This window comes from Polypterus senegalus, chromosome 4 (genome assembly GCF_016835505.1).
Source record: "Polypterus senegalus isolate Bchr_013 chromosome 4, ASM1683550v1, whole genome shotgun sequence".
In the NCBI taxonomy this organism is placed as follows: domain Eukaryota; kingdom Metazoa; phylum Chordata; class Cladistia; order Polypteriformes; family Polypteridae; genus Polypterus; species Polypterus senegalus.
Genome location: NC_053157.1, coordinates 236,237,024 through 236,258,931, shown reverse-complemented (window position 1 = coordinate 236,258,931; position 21,908 = coordinate 236,237,024). Strand labels below are relative to the sequence as shown.

Below are 21,908 nucleotides of genomic sequence, written 5' to 3'. Positions count from 1 at the left end.
TTGGGTTAGGGTTAGTTTGCATGTTCTCCCCGTGTCTGCGTGGGTTTCCTCCTGCTACTCCAGTTTCCTCCCACAGTCCAAAGACATGCAGGTTAGATGGACTGGCGATTCTAAATTGTGGTTGTGTGTGCCCTGCGGTGGGCTGGCACCCTGCCCCCGGGTTTGTTTCCTGCCTTGTGCCCTGTGTTGGCTGGGATTGGCTCCAGCAGACCCCCCCCCCCCCCGTGACCCTGTAGTTAGGATATAGCGGGTTGCATGATGGATGAAAATGCAAACCTTCCTCAAAAAGGTGGAGTTAAAATTTCCACTTTCACGTTTACTAATTTGATGAAACTGTTATTTCTTTTGATAAAATCACAGCCTCATTTTGAACTTTGTATGTTTTGCCATTTTTAATGCAGCTTGGTGCTTGTCGCTTCTTTATTAACTCTTTTAGGGCGGATGTCGACTTTTGTCGACAGGAGGGGTTGAGGGTGCATGTCGACTAAAGTCGACATCCAGGGATAGAGGGAGATAATCGGCTGTTAATGGCGACAAATCTCACTGTCACGTCACAGCATTCCCTCTGTGCTTGGAGGAATGATAGACTCATCGACTTGGCAACTAATCCTAGCGTGTGCGTGAGTTGCGAAATGTAAACGATGGCAAGATGGCATCGACATGCGACAAGGGAGCGAAGCGAGTGCAGAAAAGAAATCACTTGGCAGACAATGTTTTGCGTATTATCGCGGAGTCGGACTCTGATTTTTCAGAATCGGATTTTATTGACAGTGATCAGGAGATCGAGCAAGAGAGTGAGCTGATCAAACACCAGCCGATGCCACGCCAGCGGATCTGCTGCCAGTTGAGTGCCTTCACGCAGCCGATCTACGGCAAGGTTCGCGTGGGATAAATACACAGACATTGATCCGTTGAGAGCCGATCTGGCTGCTGGACTTCACAAGACGGCATGGCTTGCTGTTGGACACGACAGATCACCAGCTGCTGTACTTCAGGCTGCTCTCTCCTGATGCTGCTTTTCAGCTACCGTCAGACGAGACAAACAGGTAGGCAGAGAAATGTTTTGAATCGCGGGCTGCGTTTGCATCGCATTCTCGTTTTTCAAAGTGTAAACCCACAACAAAAGATGAGATGAAGCGTGCTGTGGTATTACAAATAGAGATGGGACAGAACTGGTGATATCACTTCTGGGAGCACTGGTCCAAACGTGCTTTGTCCCCTGGTGGCTTTGGACAGTTTATGCAGCATGGTGATAGGTATGTGCTGCTGCAAAGCTTTATTCACTTCTGTAATAAATAGAAGCAAACCCCATGGCGTGAGCCAGGCTATAATGCCATGCATAAAGTTCATAAAGTTTCAGAAGATGAAAAGAGGTGACAATACGGTTTTCATGCGGGCAGAAAACTTGGTGGCAGTGGAATGGCACGATGGCAAAAGGGTGACTTGTCTCTCTACAGTACACACTAACAATATGTGTGAGAAAGTGCAGCAACAGACAATTGAAAAGTAGGCACCAAAGCAACACGTATTGTAAGCAGTGCAATGTGGCAATGACTGAAATCGGCTGCTTTGAGCGACATCAGACTGCGCAGGACTTTGCTGTGTAAAATGATTGTGAAATCATCGAGTATGCAGGCTCATACAACATGCAAGACAGGAACATTTGTCAAAAGTAAATATTTGTTGTTGATTTGATATGTTAAACAATTGCTTTGTGTTCTTTTTAAAAAAAATGTTAGTTTTTGGAAAAATATTCAGCCCTGGGAGATAAGAAACAAAAAAAAACAAATTAGCCCTAAAAGAGTTAAATAATGTCGAAAAGCCACAGCTGCATTGCTACCAACCTGTGAAACCAAATGAAACAATCAATTAGGGTGCTAAAACGTAGCCTGGTGTGTCATGTGCTCTGAATTACAAAGTCTAATTACAAAGAGAAGAGTCCGAGTTGGTGGTACCACAACTTGAGGGGTCGGAGTCGGAGGTTTTGTGTACCGAATGCTCCCAAGTCTGGCATTTTAACATTGTGAACTTGTAAATTTGCAACCAAACTGGACAATTCAAAGGAAGCGTTTTCCTAATTCAGATAATGCCTTTAACATTATGCCGTGCACAAATTCAGAACCGTAATGTACTCGGGTATCGGTCTTCTATAGATTAGCACACGGCCTCTCTGACTTTCTTATCAGTGGACATCTTTCCCTTGAGTTACTGTAGATCGAGGATTATTTGTTAAACATCTGCTGAAGCGACAACTGCTCTCTCTGTTACATGTTCTCCTTTAATTTCACAAATTAAAAACTCTTCCAAGCTGTCCCATAATACACCATGTATGCCGTCAGCGTCACTGTTAAAGTCCAGGGCACGCTCCTGCAGGTATCACACACTCTTCTTTGTGAGCCCTCATTGATGTTCTTGATGATCTTTTTGGGGGCTGCTTAAATGTCTTGAGTGCTCATGTAATGGATTGCCTTGGCTCATCTTGAAGTCGTGGTAAACGCTTTCCATTTGTGAAAACGGTTGAGCCTCAGTTTGGAAAGGAGGCCTATTCAAGTCCTTACTCGTAAGCGCTCTTCTTGGAATACCCCAGAAAAATGGAAGTGAAAGGGTGAGACAGAAACGCCAACTAGTGTGCCACTTATCACGTGTTAAGCTTTAATTTATGTTAAAATACTTTAACTAAACTCCTTGTTTCGTTGCAGATTTACAAGAGCAAGAGTCTTCCTTTGCTGAGACGTCTCTTCAGGGCAAACTGCAAGACAAGCAGGACAAGAAGATGAAGAAATCTACAAGAAGGTGTGAGAATCTGATAGCAGCCTCTTCACAGAGTATTTCTCCTCTCTCAAAGGACACCATCGGCACTGACCAACAACAAGGGTGTAACACAGATCAGGAAGGTGAGCAAACATTTAAAAACAAACCTGACTGTGAAGATCAGAAGTCAGTTTATACAAAACCAAAGCCATATTGCTGTTCGGAATGTGGCAAACGATTCCTCCATAACTGCAGGCTTCAGGCACACTTAAAAATTCATACTGGTGAAAAGTCTCATTCCTGCTCTGAATGTGGCAAACGACTTTCTGACATTTACAGTCTCCAAAGACATTTAAGACTCCACACTGGAGAAAAGCCGTATGGCTGTGCTGAATGTGGGAAACGATTTATTCAAAGTAGCCATCTTCAGAGCCACAAAGGCATTCATACTGGAGAGAAGCCGTTTGGCTGTTCAGAATGTGGCAAAACATTCCTCTATAACAGCAATCTTCTGGCACACATAAGAATTCATGTTGGAGAAAAATCTCATTGCTGCTCTGATTGTGGCAAACGGTTTTCTGACAGTCGTAGTCTCCAAAGACATGCCAGAATCCACACTGGAGAAAAGTTGTATGGCTGTGCTGAATGCGGGAAAAGATTTTTTAAAATTAGCAGTCTACAAAGCCACACAAGAATTCATACTGGAGAGAAGCCATATGGCTGCTCTAAATGTGGCAAAAGATTCGCTCAAAGTAGCAATCTTCTGAGCCACACCAGAATTCATACAGGAGAGAAGCCCTATGGCTGTTCTGTGTGTGGCAAACGCTTCACTCAAAGCAGCAGTCTTCAGAGTCACGCAAGAATTCATACAGGAGAGAAGCCATATATTTGTTCTGAATGTGGGAAAAGATTCACTTACCATAGTGCTCTTTGGCATCATAAACAAATTCATACCGGAGAGAAGCCATATTGCTGTTCTGAGTGTGGCAAACGATTCAACAGCAGCAGTCATCTCCATAGCCACTCAAGAATTCATACAGGGGAGAAGCCATATGGCTGTTCTGAATGTGGCAAACGATTCACCCAGAGTAGCAGTCTTCAGAAACACATACGAATGCACACTGTTGTGCAGTTGTGATTGTGGCAGGTGATTTTTCACATAACTGCACCCTTTTCAGTCATTCAGAAATTCTTGCTTAAGAAAAATCTTATTGTTCTAAATGTGCTAAAGGATTCACACGTTTACGTAATTCCCAAGGATCTTTCAGAATTCAAAGTAGTAAAAAGCCTTATTGTTGTACTGAATGTGGTAAATGATTCTCAAAGAGTAATGGAATTCATGGCTGTAAAAAGACTTCACAATGGCAAGAAGCCTCTGAATGGTGGCAAGTGTTTCCCAGACACCAGTCTTTAATGACCACCCTGGAGAGGCCAAGATAAACCGTACTTATTGTGTTCAGATCAAAAGGACCCTTAAAGAAATACCCATCTTGACATCCTGCAAATGACCATAAGTCCATATGAAATGAAAAATGAAGCTTTAATAGGAACAATCCTGGTGCTACACTGAGCCCTCACTGCAAACTGAAAGGAGTAAGAGATCAAGAGAAGCAACGCAACTGTCTTAAGAGTGAGGTTCAGACCACTCTTGATAGTAAGCACACCACAAAAGTTTGGAGGAGCAAACTCTGAGGGTCACGAATGAACGGAGGACAGAAAAGTAACCCTACTTCAGTCTTTGTGAGTACCTTCATGTGGTGGGCTTTGCTTTAGAAGACTGAAAACAAAAGTGATCAAGGTGAACCTACTTTTTACCACATCAAGAGGACTGCACGTCTCTCCCCAGGATTTGAAAGGTGCCCAACGCCTGCTTGGACATTGGTTTTGGGTGATGGTTGGTAATGATTCTGCGATGTGAATTGAAGGCCTACCTCTCCCCCTCATTTTTAGTCAAGAACCTGTCTTCAATTGAAAAACTCAATCCCAAAAGGCAGGGGTGGCCAACTCCGGTCCTGGTGGGCCGCATTGGCTGCAGGTTTTCATTTTCACTGCTAATTTAACTCCTTTTCCTTTCATTTTAATGGCCCTGTTTTTAAGGATTTGGTCCTCTGAATTGATTCCTTTCTTCATTAAATGACAGCCAAACAGAAAGGAGACGTGAAACGAGCCGACAGATGAACTTCAAACTCCAGCCAATTTCACTCCAACCAATAATGAGAAGTCGATTATGGCTGTTTATTAAACCCGTTATTTAATTCCACAGCTTGTTGCTGCTCTCATTCTGCCGCAGCAGACATTTCCAACACTGTTGATTTTCTGTTTTTCCCAAGAACTCCGTCAAAATGTTTGGGTGACCTGAGAGATCAGCATTACTGAGACCTTCGTCCTCCTTTATTTTCAGATACTGTGTGATAGGCACCGGTGAGCTGCTCATGTGGCGGCTCGTTTCGTGTCTCATTATTGTTTGGCTGCTAATTAAGGAAAAAGAAACAACTCAGGGGGCCGGAGACAAGTGAATTAAAACAAAGGCAAAAAAGGTTAACCATTGAAGAGGACGGTCTTTCCAGCAGGGGGCGCTAGCTTCCTGTTTGGAATAGGCTCCTTTGTAATTGCGGCATTTTAAGCAACCCGAAACTATACAGATACAATACTAAAAGGCGATATCCCTCTCATAGTGATACGGCGGTAAGAAATCACATTGGAGAAAATGACTTGGCTTTCTTTAATGATGATTTACGTGGCATAACAGACGAAAGGAAGCCAAATGACAAGCCCATGTGAGAGTCTGCCATTTTTCGTCGCTGCGCTGGAAGGATTTTCAGGATCGGCTGACGTCCTCTCCCATCCGTCCGTCTGCTTCAAAGGTGTGCCGGGCAATGTTCCAAGGTTTTATACCCTTTCTCCATGTGCAGGCCCTCATGCCATTCCAAACAAGACAAAGAGAGGATTCAATTTCATGCACGCAGAAATAGTACAATGCCCATTTTCGCAGTTGTCCCTTTCTCGTCTTCTAATGCTTGCCTAGCAGTTCTAAATGATGAACCCCTTTGTACTAAATCTGGCTCAGCTGTGCACGTGGAAAGGAAAGAAAAAACATTTAAAATATTTGCACAGAGCACAGTGACATTAGGGGGCGGCAGGGTGGCGCAGTGGGTAGCGCTTCTGCCTCGCAGTTAGGAGACCCGGGGTTTGCATGTTCTCCAAAGTTGTTCAGTCCAAAGACATGCAGGTTAGGTGCATTGGTCGATTCTAAATTGTCCCGTGTGTGTGTGTGTGTGTGTGTGTGCCCTGCAGTGGGCTGGCGCCCTGCCCGGGGTTTGTTTCCTGCCTTGCACCCTGTGTTGGCTGGGATTGGCTCCAGCAGACCCCCGTGACCCTGTAGTTAGGATATAGCGGGTTGGATAATGGATGGATGGACAGTGACATTAAACTTATATTCTGATTACAGACGCTTAGAATGACAACCTGCAGCCACTGCGGCCCTCCAGGACCGGAGTCTGACACCCGTGCCCATAAGGCTTAGTTTCCTTGTTTATGATGTGCGACTGATTTTTCCAGAAGTTTCTATTTAACAATATTTTAGCAAAACAAAATGTGTTTTGTAGATTTTGAGCATCCCACTGTATAGCTGATATGGACGTTGTGGCACAAATTAACATGAGTTTTTCTTTTGCCATAGATGTTTTTTCACATTTTTGCTCTCCTTCACCATTGGTCACTATTGCCTTGCTTGTCTAATGTCCTCAACCTTTCTCTCCCTGTTCTGCATGAGAACATCAGATTAAAAATCTCTCTCTCCCATCAATACAAACTACATGTGGTGAGTCCATCGTCTTCATCTTCTTCCCACTTCCGTGTGGGTTTGATGCGCTTGATCGACCTTCTCCATTCAGCTCGGTCCTGCTCCTCCTCCTCCTCCTCCCCAGTCCGACCCTTTTTCTTTCTCTTGATCCATCCTCTTCCCTTTCTGTCGCCCTGCCACTTCCATTCCCATCCCTCTTTTGCTCCCGTTTTCATTGTCTCTCTCGTAGCACTACAACCTCCTTTTCCTGTAGGTATCTTTCTGGCTTGTGTTGTACCTCTGCTTGTCTCGTCTCCTTTGTAACTCCACACGTCCATCTCGGTGTTCTCAATCCTGTTCACGTCCAACTTCTTCTCCTGCTGTGTTCCCGTCTCTCGGCTCCGTACATCATTGCTGGTCTTACAAACCTGACCTTTACCCTTCAGCTCAATTATTTGTTCATCCTGATGCCTTCTTGTAATTGACTCATCCACACTGCACTCTCTGGGTGGTCTCTGCGTCTAGTTTTCCATCACATGGCTACCCCTGATTTTAGATCTTTCAACTCTTTTCTGTAGCCCTTCCTGCAGGCTAACCTGTGAATCCTGATCATCATTAAACCTCAGATATTCTTTTCCTCTTCCAGTTTATCATCAGTCTTCCATCTTCCAAAGCTTGCTTTCTTGCTGCTACACAACACAACGTCATCAGCAAAAAGCCTGCACCTGGGAGGATTGGTCATTCATCTCAGAAGACAACACACCCATAACCAGATCAAAGAGGTCAGGACTTCAAGAAGATCCCTGGTGCAGACCTCCTCAAACTGGTGTATTGTCTGTTAACCCAAGCCCCATACATGCACTAGATGATCCTCACAAGCTTCTCTGGTCCTCCTTTCTCTCTCATGCACTTCCAGACCTCTTGACGTGGCACTCCATCAGAAGCCTTTTCCAAGTCAATAAACACCATAGGCACTCTGTGCTTCTCTATCAGACATCTCAATGCAACGGCAATGCGGTTCTTCCTCTCCCTGGCATAAAACCAAACTGCTTCTCCCCTATAGCGCCTTCTTTCTGTAAGTGTTCACGGTGTGTGACATCAACTTTATCCCTCTGTAGTTTTCAGAATCCTGATTATCGCCCTTCTCCTTATAATCTTCCTCATCCTCCAATATTATCTCAATGCTCATAGACATTCTGCATGAACTCCCAACACCCATCAACTCCCCCTTGTGCTAAACTCTTCAACTCCTTAAACTGGTGTTGCGTTGCTTCTTAAATTATGTTCAATAAGTAGCATATTAACATTTTTGGGGTGGCACGTTCCTTTAATACACTGCCATGTCCTGCACGTGACATCCTCCATAATAGTAGGTTTGCGCTGATCGGTGAAAGCCCCAGCAGAGATGGGCAGCAAATCTTACAGAGTCTGGTAAACAAGAGGATTGACAGAAGAAGCACAAAGAAGAAAATGGCAAAAAAAAAAAAAAAAAGTGGGCTGCCTCGTTAAGAAGCAACTGGACTCTGGTGAGACTTGAACCAGTGTGGTCAGCTAGGGAAGCTGGCCAACCGGTAACAACTTTGAAAATTCAGCATTGATTGCAACCACATCCACCGACCCACCATTTCCCTAAGCTGAATTCTCTTTAAAAAAAAAAAAAAAAGATCTGCATATCAATGGAATGGTTTTATTACAGGTAAACAATAAAATAATTTGATAAAGGGAGATGAAAATACAAGTAAAATTCTGTTACAATGAACTGCAAGGGACCTCAAAAGATATTTCGTAGTAATGAGTCTGTATTTGTCACTATCTTTAACTTGTGATCAGGCGTTTGCAATCATTTCAATAGCTTCTATCACGTTAATTGTATTATTATTACCACGCTGCTTTTAACTTCAAGTCAAGTCGAGCTTTATTGTCATCCTAACGATATACTTACAGTACACAGTAGGACGAAATATCGTCCTTCAGAGTCAAAAGGTGCAATACACAAGATGTATACAGTGTTATGTAGTGCTATGTAATCCAGAGAGTGTAAGGAGTAAAGAGTCCAGTGTGGAGGAGGGCAGCATGGTGTTCAGGAGCCGGACTGCTTGAGGAAAGAAACTATTGCACAATCTAGCAGACCTGCTCCTGGTGCTGCAGAGTCGTCTTCCAGATGGAAGAGGAGTAAACAGTTGGTTGGAGGGGTGGTAAGGATCTGCCATGATGATAGTGGCTTCATGAAGGCAGCGTGAGGTGTAGATCTCCTGCAGACTGGGCAGTGGACTGCCAATAATGTGCTCAGCGGTCCGCACAATCCTCTGAAGGGCTTTGAGGTCGGAGGCATGGCAGTTTCCATACCAGACTGTGATGCAGCTGGTCAGGACGCTTACTATGTTGCCTCTGTAGAAGGTGCTAAGTATGGGTTTAGGGAGGAGCACCTTCTTCAGTCGTCATAGGAAGCAGAGAAGCTGCTGGGCTCTTTTTGTAAGATGGGTGGTGTTTTTGGTCCAGGGCAGGTCCTCTGTGAATGCTGAGTGGAAGATGGGCAGCCTTGGTCTTCCTGAAGTCAACAATCCACTCTTTTGTCTTTTCAACATTAAGAGACAGATTATTGTCTTTGCACCAAAGTGCCAGCCGTTCCACCTCTTCTCTGTACGCCGCATCATCGTCGTTCTCGATGAGTCCCACTACTGTAGTAGTGGTTTGTGTCAGAGTTGGAAGTGCCATCATGGGTCAGCAGCGTGAAGAGTAGCGGGCTCAGCACACAACCCTGGGGGGGCACCTGTGCTCAGTGTGATGGTGTTAGATCTTATATTCCCAATCTGTACTGTTTGGGGTCTTTCAGGGAGAAAGTCCAGAATCCACTTGCAGGTGGAGGTGTTAAGTCCGAGCAGATTCAGCTTACTGATCAGCTGCCTGGGGATGATAGTATTGAATGCTGAGCTGAAGTCAATGAACAGCATTCTTACACGTGCATTACGGTGATCCAGGTGTGACAAAGTCCGGTGGAGTGCCATTGAAATCGTCATCGTCAGTTGATCGGTTTGATTGATATGCAAACTGTAAAGGGTCCAGTTTGGGGGGCAGCTGGTTCTTTATGTGGCTCAAGACTAACTGCTCAAAGCACTTCATAATGATGGAAGTAAGTGCCACTGGGCGGCAGTCATTGAGTTCCGAAGCTGTGGCCGTCTTTGGGACAGGTCTGATGATGGTATTTTTCAAACATTGTGGCACAACAGCCTGGCTCAGGGAGATGTTGCAGATGTCCACTAGGACATCAGTCAGCTGGTCAGCACAGACTCTGAGCACACGTCCAGGTATGTTATCTGGTCCAGCCGCTTTGTGTGGGGTTGACCTTGGTGAGAGTCCTTCTCACACTAGCTGCAGACAGGGACAGGACTTGATTGTCTGGCGAGGGGGTGGTCTTCCATGCTGGTTTGTTGTTCTGTGTCTCAAACCTGGCATAGAAGGTGTTAAGAGCGTCTAGAAGAGAGGGGTCATTAACACACATACGCGGTGGGGCCTTATAATCCGTGATGGTTTGGATGCCCTGCCACATTTGCCGAGAATCTCTCGAGCAGGCGAAGTGATGTCCGGTACAAATCTTGTAATCGATATTGAACCCACTTCCTATTATCCAAATGACTTGCAATTGTGCACACTTACTCACTTCTGATGACAATACATGAATCAATAATTAGTTTCACTAATTGATCAAGTCATCCATGTTAATTAAGAAATGAAATTTTCTTATGAAGAATTGTGCAAGATTTCACCAATAGATGGTGCTAGTAAAAGAGAGAAATATTAAGACCCCTTCTTAAGCGGGGTCATTTTTGCTAAATCGCTTGTAATTCGACCTCTCCAAATTAGAATCATTGCTGTTATTGAACTATCTGGAGTATAAACACATGTTTGGTCTCTTTGTAAAGGTAACATTCTCTAGTTTCACCCTTAGTAGTCAGAATCACTGTAGGTGTGACTGATCAAAAGTTATGCACATTAGAACTCACAAAAATGATTTTTTTTGTTCTCGCCTAAGTTTTTTATGAAAATAAAGGAAAATAAAGCTGCAGTAGGTAGGTGGGGACAGAAACACACTATGTACCAACAGAATAACTTGTTGACTACTCACATTTCAAATTTGAAAAGAATACCTGTAAAATGACATTTTAGCACCAGTTGTTATGTGGGCATGTCCAGGTGCTTTTTAGAGGGACCATTATCCACATTTTGGAACGTATGGAAAAAGTGTAATAACTTTTGAATGCTTCAACCCACAGATATCAATGAGGGCTCTACTGAAAGCTTACACCTAAAGGAATCTATATCTACACACAGTGTCACTCTATTAGTTATAAAAATAATAAAAACAATAAAAAATACACATTTCTATGTAAAAATAGTCAATACAAGTCTTATGGGCCAAAAATATATATATATTTTTTTTTTTTTTTTTTATAAAATGCACACAAACTATATACATTTCTTTTACAAACTGTTACAACACAGCTCAGCGTTTTTCCATGTGCCACTTGATGGCAGCAATCACTAGCAAGCAGAAAGCACAAGGGCGTGGCACATGTCGCTCTCTGCCATTAGACGTCTCCTGGGCGGTTGATTACTTTCACGCGTACATGCATCTATTATTTAATCGAGAGTGTATTTACGTTTATCTTCTACTTTATTCATATTTAAAATGCGAAAAACTTGGCGAAATCACAATAAACAACCACGCACCAACTCTGCAGACTGGCACAAATGCCACCTTCACACAGCTCTGATCGTTTTGTTTACAAGTTAGTATGGCAAGTTACATATCAAAATGCTCGGCTGCTCATTGGCTGTAAGTTTTGAGTGTCAGTCACAGTGTCCAATCAAACTGGTAGATTCTACCAGAGTTCAGCTATACGTCATCCTCAAAGCTGTCTGTGACACTGGTTGGCTATACGAGGTGCCAGTCAACCCCAGACCCGTCGTAATTGGCCAACTTAGGTGTCGATCAGAAGCTAACACTTCCGTGTTTCATGCGGTAGCATGGTTATCGCCGACAGAAACAAATTACGTCTGATATGAGCAATAGAAATGAAAAAAAATTACGTAGCTAGTCTCAAGTTATGAAACGTTTTCTGGAGTTTTTGTCCCTTTGAGAATATATCGTGTGTTTTGGACCTAATCGTTTTACTGGATTATATTCGCTGGAGCCTTACGGACACAATGGGATCAATACTGCTCGGAAATATTGATGTTTGACTTGCAGGGGGTCTTCAAAGGTAGGGACAGTCAACTCTTAAAAGTATGTACTTCTCTGTAAAAAGGCTTTAGTGTCAGTGCTGTGGTTGTTGTGTGTCAAAATGGTTTATATCATCGGAAAGACGAGACTTTGAAGTTTCATTTGATGGGTAGGGTGTCGAGATGCATGGCAGAGGGGCATGCACACATTACTGTGACATCGTCAAAACGCTGTTATGTCCCGGGACCGGCACGTGTGCGCATTAAAGGAAGGAAGTTTTTAAATATTGATTACAAAATTATACTAAAAAAAACCCAATATACTCATATATATATATATATATATATATATATATATATATATATATATATATATATATATATATATATATATATAAATAAGTCACACTTATATTACGTTAAAAAGTATAGTAAAAAGTAGAAAATAAGTCTCTCATACATCACTCGTAAAATAAAAGGGTGGGCACTTTTGCTAAGATTTTATTGATTTATGTAAAGTGCTTTTTAACGTAATATAAGTGTGGCTTTTAAAAAGTATTTTTTACCGTATCTCACAAAAGTGAGTAGACCCCTGACATTTTTCTAAATGTTTGATTCTATCTTTTGATGGGACAACACTGAAGATGTGACACCGTGACACAATGTAAAGTAGTTCATGTACAGCTTGTATCACAGTGTAAACTTGCTGTCCCCTCAAAATAACTCAACACACAGCCATTAATGTCAAACAACAAAAGTGAGTAGACCCACAAGTGAAAAATGTCCAAAGTGTGCCCGATTCGCCATTTTCCCTGCCCGCTGTCATGTGACTCGTTTGTGTTACAAGGTCTCAGGTGTGTTACATTTGCTGTTCTCGCTCTCACACTCTCTGGAAGTGCAACATGGCACCTCATGGCAAAGAACTCCCTGAGGATCTGAAAACAAGAACTGTTGCTCTCCATAAAGATGGCCGAGGCGATAAGAAGATTGGCAACACCCTGAAACTGAGCTGCAGCACGGCGGCCGAGACCACACAGTGACAGGCTCCACTCAGAACAGGCCTCGCCATTGAGTGCCAATGCTCGGCGTCATATCCAGAGGTGGTCTTTTAAAATCAGACGTATGAGTGCTGCCAGCATTGCTGCAGAGGGGGGTCAGCCTGGCAGTACTCAGACCACACGCCCACCGCACATGGCATCAAATTGGTCTGCATGGCTGTCATCCCAGATCTTCTAAAGATGATACACAAGAAAGACAAGCAGATGAAGGACATGGAGTACTGGAACTGATGAGACCGAGAGCAACTGTGGATAAGATGGTGTCAAGTGTGTGTGGGGGCAATCAGGTGAGGAGTACAAAGACAAGCGTGTCTCGCCTACAGTCCAGCATGGTGGTGGGAGTGTCATGGTTTGGGGCGGCATGAGTGCTGCCGGCACTGGGGACCTACAGTTCATTGAGGGCACCATGAATGCCAACATGTACTGTGACCTACTAAAGTAGAGCGTGATCCCCTCCCTGGGCCGCAGGGCAGTAGGCCAACATGATAACCTCCGAGATGACCACCGCCTTGCTAAAGAAACTGAGGGTAAAGGTGCTGGACTGGCCAAGCATGTCTCCAGACCTAAACCCTGTTGAGCGTCTGTGGGGAAGGTGGAGGAGCACAAGGTCTCTAACATCCACCAGCTCTGTGATGTCGTCATGGAGGAGAGGCAACCTGTGACGCTCGTGTGAACTCCATGCCCAAGAGAGTTAAGGCAGTGCTGGAAAATAATGGTGGGTGGCCACACAAAATATGGACACTTTGGGCACAATTTGGACATCTTCAGCCATTCAGAGGTGGATTTGCTGGTGTGTTTTGGGTCATTGTCCTGTTGCAGCACCCAAGATCGCTTCAGCTTGAGTTGACGAACAGATGGCCGGACATTCTCCTTCAGGATTTTTTGGTAGACAGTAGAATTCATGGTTCCATCTATCACAGCAAGCCTTCCAGGTCCTGAAGCAGCAAAACAACCCCAGACCATCACACTGCCACCATCATATTTTACTGTTGGTAGGATGTTCTTTTTCTGAAATGCTGTGTTCCTTTTACGCCAGATGTAACGGGACATTTGCCTTACAAAAAGTTCAACTTTTGTCTCATCAGTCCACAAGGTATTTTCCCAAAAGTCTTGGCAATCATTGAGATGTTTCTTAGCAAAATTGAGACGAGCCCTAATGTTCTTTTTGCTTAACAGTGGTTTGCGTCTTGGAAATCTGCCATGCAGGCTGTTTTTGCAGGCCAGTCTCTTTCTTATGGTGGAGTTGTGAACACTGACCTTAATTGAGGCAAGTGAGGCCTGCAGTTCTTTAGAAGTTGTCCTGGGGTCTTTTGTGACCTCTCGGATGAGTCGTCTCTGCGCTCTTGGGGTAATTTTGGTCGGCCAGCCACTCCTGGGAAGGTTCACCACTGTTCCATGTTTTTGCCATTTGTGGATAATGGCTCTCGCTGTGTGGTTTGCTGGAGTCCCAAAGCTTTAGAAATGGCTTTATAACCTTTACCAGACTGATAGATCTCAATGACTTCTGTTCTCATTTGTTCCTGAATGTCTTTGGATCTTGGCATGATGTGTAGCTTTTGAGGTGCTTTTGGTCTACTTCTCTGTGTCAGGCAGCTCCTATTGAAGTGATTTCTTGATTGAAACAGGAGTGGCAGTAATCAGGCCTGGGGTGGCTACGGAAATTGAACTCAGGTGTGATACACCGCAGTTAGGTGATTTTTGAACAAGGGGGCAATTACTTTTTCACACAGGGCCATGTAGGTTTGGTAAATAATAAAAACCATCATTTAAAAACTGCATTTTGTGTTTACTTGTGTTATATTTGACTAATGGTTAAATGTGTTTGATGATCAGAAACAAGGGGGAAGGGGGCAAATAGTTTTTCACACCACTGTGTATATGTGTATATATATATATATATATATATATATATATATATATATATATATACTGCTCCAAAAATTAAAGGAACACTTTGAAAACACATCAGATCTCAATGGGAAAAAGAAATCCTCCTGAATATCTATACTGATCCAGAGGGCTGTTCCACGAAGCGAGCTTATAAAATCGAGGATTATTTGTAATAGCCTCGCTTGAGTTAGCCTAACAGTTCACTTCAGGCTCATTGAGTTCCACGAACAAAATTCAGGTGTATTTAATCTCCGCTAATTCAAGCCAAGCTTGATAAGCGAGGCTCGTGTGCGTCCCACGCGATATAAAAGGCAGCCTTGTTAATTGATGCTGGATAAGTAAGAATGGAAACTAAGAAAAGAGCTGCGTTTTTTAAGAATTATTATTACAAGCCTATGAGGACTACAAAGCTATAATAACTAGAAAGGGGAACACGAGCTGTATTATCAAAGCTCGTGAGGCTGCATGGCAGAAAATAGCTCACAAGTTAAATGCGTAAGAACATGATTTTAGTAACTTTTGTGTTAGGATGTCAAACTATTTAACAACTAAATGAGAACAGTTTCAAGCCTTCAAAATGTATAGTCATTAAAATTTCCTTTTACATATGCATTTTGTTACCAGTTGTAAGGTACTTTAAGGTTATTTTAACACATTGATAAACAGGACAGCATGTTAATTATATGGGTTCATCTTGGATAAAAAGTGATATATAATTGTAATTATTAATATAATTTTTAATAATGCTTGGTTTCAGGAGCAACATGGGTGGAACGAAAAGGTCCTGGCAGCAAGTGAAGAATGCGTCATTATTGGCATACGCTCCTGCTGCAGTATTGCCACATTATGCAAACTGCACAGGCTACTACAATGTCACGCTCTGTCTGGTGTAACTCGAGATGCCGCAGGCAGTTAAACCTGGATTTTAACTGTCCAAATGTCATTTCAATGCGTGCCCTTGTCTTACAATGGGCATGGTTGAAATGTCTTTCTGCTTGTGTTGCAGGATCTGTATATGGTGTGAGAAGAAACGGTAGACATGGGTATCCTCTGTCACCAAGCAGCACACCAGGAAAAATTCCTATAATGGAAAGTAGACACATTAGACTGTAGTATAATAAACTATAGTATATTTGTGAATTTTAGTTGACTTGCCTTGTCTGAGGCTTTGAGCCAGTGAAGACTCTAAAAAAATTCTGGCATCATGTACTGATCCTGGCCATTTTGCCACAATGTTTGAAATTAGATGTTCAGCAGTGCATACCATCTGAAACATTTTAGGAAATGGTAATGACATACATTGCTAATGTTGGACGACTACACTTTCACCTCTTGTATATAAATGTGAGATATTATCAGTACTTACCTGTACATTAATACTGTGATATGATTTGCGGTTTATGTAATCAGGCTCTGTTGGACCTGCTGGAGCCTTTATCCTCACGTGTGTACAGTCAATGGCTCCAATGACGTTAGGAAAGCCTGACAAATTAAATTCAGTTACTTATCAGGTAATGATTTATGTGCTGTAAATGAGTAGATGTTTAAAGATTAAGCACCATTAATTCCAAAGAAAGTTTCCTTAATGGCAAGAATTCCTCGGTGGCCAGGAAAGGTAATGAATATATTTAAAAGGACTTTAATGCAACGCAAACCTTCCTGATTTCACGGCACACTGTAGCTTTGCTTAAATGTTCAGCATCCCCCACACTGTACAGAAATGAACCACTGGCAAAATAACGCAAAGCGATACACAAAGACTGTGCAACCGTAAGGGCTTTAGAGCGACGTGTGTTTTTAGAAATGTAAGGTTCCAAGAACTGACACAAATATGCAATACTGTGTCTACTAAATCTATAGCGCTCAGTATAAATAATCATCCAAAATGCAACGGATCTATCCTGGGCGAAGTAATTGTGGAACCTGTTGCCTTAAAGCTCTACGAATGAGCCTCGCTCCCTCATCAACTGGATTATGAATAAATGGGCACGCCATGGTTATTCATGTAAAAGCCTTCAATGCACTCCTTGTCATTTTATACTTTCTAAGTAATTAGAATCGCCTGCATGTAATCTGTAATAATTTTATATTGGAGGGTCGATGTGTGCGAAAGAGGGAGTGAACAGCAGCAGAATAATCCAAGCTCCGCAGAATGTCGTGCTGTGACATCACATGGCTTGTCCAATCATATTCATCAAGCTAAGATAAGCTTCACAACTAACCTGCCACGGAGCAGGCTTGTCCAAGAGCATATGTTGGCATAGTAATTAAGCGGAGCTTCAGGTTAGCCTCGTTCGTGGAACCGAATTTGGAGAAATTAAACCGGGATTATCGAAATAAACCTGGATTTTGAGGTTAGCTCGCTTCGTGGAACAGCCCTATAGACTGGGTAATGTGTTAGGAACGAAAGGATGCCACATCGTTTGATGGACATGAAAATGATCAACCTACAGAACCCTGAATTCAAAGACGCCCCAAAAATCAGAGTGAAAACATGATGTGGCAGGCTAGTCCATTTTGTCAAAATTGAACTGCAGCAACTCCAAATTGTATGCAGCACTTTGTATGGCCCCTGTGTTCTTGTATACATGCCTGACAACATCGTGCATGCTTCTAATGAGATGACAGATGGTGGTGTGGGGATCTCCTCCCAGATCTGGACCAGGGCATCACTGAGCTCCTGGACAGTCTGAGGTGCAACCTGGTGGCATTGGATGGACCAAAACATAATGTCCCAGAGGTGTTCTATTGGATTTAGGTCAGGAAAGTGTGGTGGCCAGTCAATGGTATCAATTCCTTCATCCTCCAGGAACTGCCTGCATACTCTCACCACATGAGGCCAGGAATTGTCGTGCACCAGGAGCCACTGTACCAGCATAGGGTCTGACAATGGGTCCAAGGATTTCATCCTGATACCTAATGGCAGCCAAGGTGCCTTTGTCAAGCCTGTAGCGGTCTGTGTGACCCTCCATGGATATGCCTCCCCAGACAATCATTAACCCACCACCAAACTGCTCATGCTGAATGATGTTACAGGCAGCATAATGTTCTCCATGGCTTCTCCAGACCCTTTCACTTCTGTCACGTGCTCAGGGTGAACCTGCTCTCATCTGTAAAGCCCAGGGCACCAGTGGTGCATCTGCCAATTCTGGTATTCTATGGCGAATGCCAATCGAGCTGCATGCTGCTGGGCAGTGAGCTCAGGGCCCATTAGAGGACATGGGGCCCTTGGGTCACCCTCATGAAGTCTTTCTGGTTGTTTGGTCAGAGACATTCACACCAGTGGCCTGCTGGAGGTCATTTTGTAGGGCTCTGGCAGTGCTCATCCTGTTCCTCCTTGCCCAAAGGAGCAGATACTGGTCCTGCTGATGGGTTATGGACCTTCTATGGCCCTCTCCAGCTCTCCTAGAGTAACTGCTTGTCTCCTAGAATCTCCTCCATGCCCTTGAGACTGTGCAGGGAGACACAGCAAACCTTCTGGCAATGACACGTATTGATGTGCCATCCTGGAGAAGTTGGACTACCTGTGCAACCTCTGTAGGGTCCAGGTATCGCCTCATGCTACCAGTAGTGACACTGACTGTAGCCAAATGCAAAACTAGTGAAGAAACAGTCAGAAAAGATGAGGAGGGAAAATGTCAGTGGCCTCCACCTGTTAAACCATTCATTCCTGTTTTGGGGGTCATCTCATTGTTGCCCCTCTAGTGCATCTGTTGTTCATTTCATTAACACCACAGCAGCTGAAACTGATTAACAACCCCCTCTGCTACTTAACTGACCAGATTAATATCCCATAAGTTTCATTGACTTTATGCTATACTCTGATTCAAAAGTGTTCCTTTAATTCTTTTGAGCAGTATATATATATATATATATCATTAAGCTCCTCCTGTCTACTGGTTACTGCGGTGGGCTGGCAACTTGCCCAGGGTTTGTTTCCTGCCTTGCGCCCTGTGTTAGCTGGGATTGGCTCCAGCAGACCCCCGTGAACCTGTAGATATGATATAGCGGGTAGGAAAATGGATGGATGGATGAATAGACGGAGAGGAGGGCTGCATGGTGGTGCAGTGGGTAGCGCTGCTGCTTACCAGGTCCTCCCTGTGTGGAGTTTGCATGTTCTCCATGTGGCTACATTGGTTTCCTCCTGCAGTTCAAAGACATGCAGGTTAGGTGCATTGGTCATCCTAAATTGTCCCTAGTCTGCATGCTTGGTGTGTGTGTGTTTGTGTGTGTATGTGCGACCTGCCTGGGGATTTGTTCCTGCCTCGCACCCTGTGCTGGCTGGGATTGGCTCCAGCAGACCCCCATGACCCTATGTTAGGATATAGCAGGTTGGATAATGACTGACTGACTGATATTCTCACTGCTAGTTCTGGCTTTAGTGCTATTTTTCATGAACCCCATTAACCCGTCATAACCACTCCCCGATCACTAACTGCTCTTCAACAGCACTGTTAGGAATTGCGGGTTTGATGCACACGTCAGATAAGGAATGAGAGCTCAGCAACGACTCACAAACCAAAGGCCACACTTTCAGGAGATGTTCATGACATGACAAGCTAACTTTAGAACCAATTTTGACCTCACTCCCCTCTGATGAATGTGGGGTGGAGCATTGGCATTTATTTTCCATCTATCCATTATCCAACCTGCTATATCCTAACTATAGGGTCACAGGGGTCTGCTGGAGCCAATCCCAGCCAACACAGGGCACAAGGCAGGAAACAAACTCCGGGCAGGGCACCAGACTACCGCAGGGCACACACACACACACACACCAAGCACACACTAGGGACAATTTAGGATGGCCAATGCACCTAACCTGCATGTCTTTGGACTTTGGGAGGAAACCCATACAGACACGGGGAGAACACGAAGGGAGGACCTGGGAAGTGAACCCGGGTCTCCTAACTGCAAGGCTGGCATTTATTAGCCAGAGTTGAATGGGATCTTCTCACAGCAGCCAAAAAGTGTGGCAGGCACAGGTGCCACTGATGAAGCTTCTGCCCCATTTCAGTGTAGCATAATCGGGACCTTCATTAACGTCATTACTTACACCTGCGCTTGCCGTACTACTTCAAGTCAATATGGCTACCATGAGAAAGGCCCATTAGTGATATGGAACCAGGTGAAGCCACCTTAAGTAATGAGAGCTCAGCAACGACTCACCAACCCAAGGCCACACTGTGGTATAGCGGGTCCACGGCTCAGATGAAAAAGCCCAGTTTTTAAATAGATAATCGCCGCACTCGAGGCTTATATAGGGGGCGTGATAGTGTGGCTGGAGCGCTTTGTGATGCGGGCGTTTCCTCACTTAAGTGCACAGTTGAAGAATCGTCTGCGTCCATAATTGATGCTGGGAACTGGCAATCGTCACACCTGAGCCACGTCCCCATGATATGTAGTAGGAGCGCAAGTGTGAAGGGGAGAGAAAAAATAAAAAAAGAAAGAAAGCGAACTGAGGGTAACGGGGAAGATGGCGGCAGAAAGCCGGTGCACAAGCAAGTGAAGACACACTCGCCGTTGAGAATAGAAGGCAGATGAGAAGTGAGCCCTGGCAGGGTGTTTGGCCAGCGCCCGGGGCGGTCGGTAGTCACTCCTGCTGGGGAACCCAAGTCTCAGTCTGGGGAGTGCAGAATGAAACCAGGGATCGGGAAGCCACGAGACCAGTAAGCGGAGAAGGTCAGCTGCCTGGTGCCAAGCCTGGATGGGAGAAGCAGGGGGGTCGCCAGCAGATGAAGGCACCAGCTTGTATTTTAAAGGACTGCTTCCAGCTATTGTTTTAACCTCACTTTGAAAAGGAATTATCTATTGGATTTTAACCTCCACTGATTCACCCGTTTTAGTGGATTATTTATTAAATTCCGCTCTGTTGGGAACGCTGCACTATTTATTTTGCGGTTTTTAAATAAAAGCATTTTTGCATTTTTTCACCTTTACGCACCTTGCTTCGTGGTGTACTCACTGATCAGTTCATCCAGTGACATTACCGACGGTGTCGGGTTTAAAAGCTGGGAGCACAGAGAAGAACCCGCTTCATCACACATATTTTCTGGAGGTGTTCATGGCATGATAAGCTACCTTTGGTAAATACGGACCAATTTTGTCTTCACTCCCCTCTGATGAATGCCAGGCAGAGCTTTGACATTTATTAGTCACAGTAGAATGGGCCCGTCTCATGGCAGCCATTTTGATATGAAACAGTATGGCAGGCACAGGTGTCACTAATGGCGTAGAAGAAGCTTCTGTTCAGTTTCAGTGTAGCATAGCTGGGACCTTCATTAACGTCATTACTTATACCTGCGCTTGCCGTACTACTTCAAGTCAATATGGCTGCCATGACAAAGGCCCCTTAATGATATGAAACCAGGTGATGCCACCTGTAAGGAACGAGAGCTCAGCAACGACTCCAAAGCAAGAGGCCACACTTTCTGGAGATGTTCATGACATGATAAGCTAGTTTTGCTAAACAAATTTTGACCTCACTCCCCCCTGAATAATGCAGGGCAGAGCATTGGCATGTATTAGCCACAGTGGAATGGGCCCGTCTCATGGCAGCCATTTTGACATGAAACAGTATGGCAGGCACAGGTGTCACTAGTGGTGTAGATGAAGCTTCTGCTCAATTTGAGTGTAGCATAACTGGCACCTTCATTAACGTCATTACTTATACCTGCGCTTGCCGTACTACTTCAAGTCAATATGGCTGCCATGACAAAGGCCCCTTAATGATATGAAACCAGGTGATGCCACCTGTAAGGAACGAGAGCTCAGCAACGACTCCAAAGCAAGAGGCCACACTTTCTGGAAATGTTCATGACATGATAAGCTAGCTTTGGTTAAAACTGACCAAATTTTGACCTCACTCCCCTCTGATGAATGGTGGGCAGAGCATTGGCATGTATTAGCCACAGTGGAATGGGCCCTTCTCACGGCAGCCATTTTGACATGAAACAGTATGGCTGGCACAGGTGTCACTAGTGGTGTAGATGAAGCTTCTGCTCAATTTGAGTGCAGCATAACTGGCACCTTCATTAAAGTCATTACTTACACCTGTGCTTACACCTACTATTTCATGTCAATATGGCTGCCATGAGAAAGGCCCATTAGTGATATGAAACCAGGTGATGCCACCTTAAGTAATGAGAGCTCAGCAACGACTCACAAACCAAAGACCACATCTTCTGGAGATGTTCATGACATGATAG

The 21,908-nt window shown here is 44.2% G+C and overlaps 1 protein-coding gene and 1 pseudogene across 1 annotated transcript in view; one reads left to right on the top strand and one right to left on the bottom strand.

Annotated features, from left to right (window-relative positions):
- Positions 1 to 21,908, top strand: part of LOC120528218 (zinc finger protein 665-like) — a 71,026-nt gene that overhangs the window by 12,867 nt on the left and 36,251 nt on the right. The window contains exon 3 of the mRNA XM_039752319.1: positions 2,700 to 3,859. Coding sequence (XP_039608253.1) covers positions 2,700 to 3,859 — 1,160 coding nt within the window. The remainder of the gene's footprint in view (positions 1 to 2,699; positions 3,860 to 21,908) is intronic.
- LOC120528214 lies at positions 15,520 to 16,695 on the bottom strand (annotated as a pseudogene).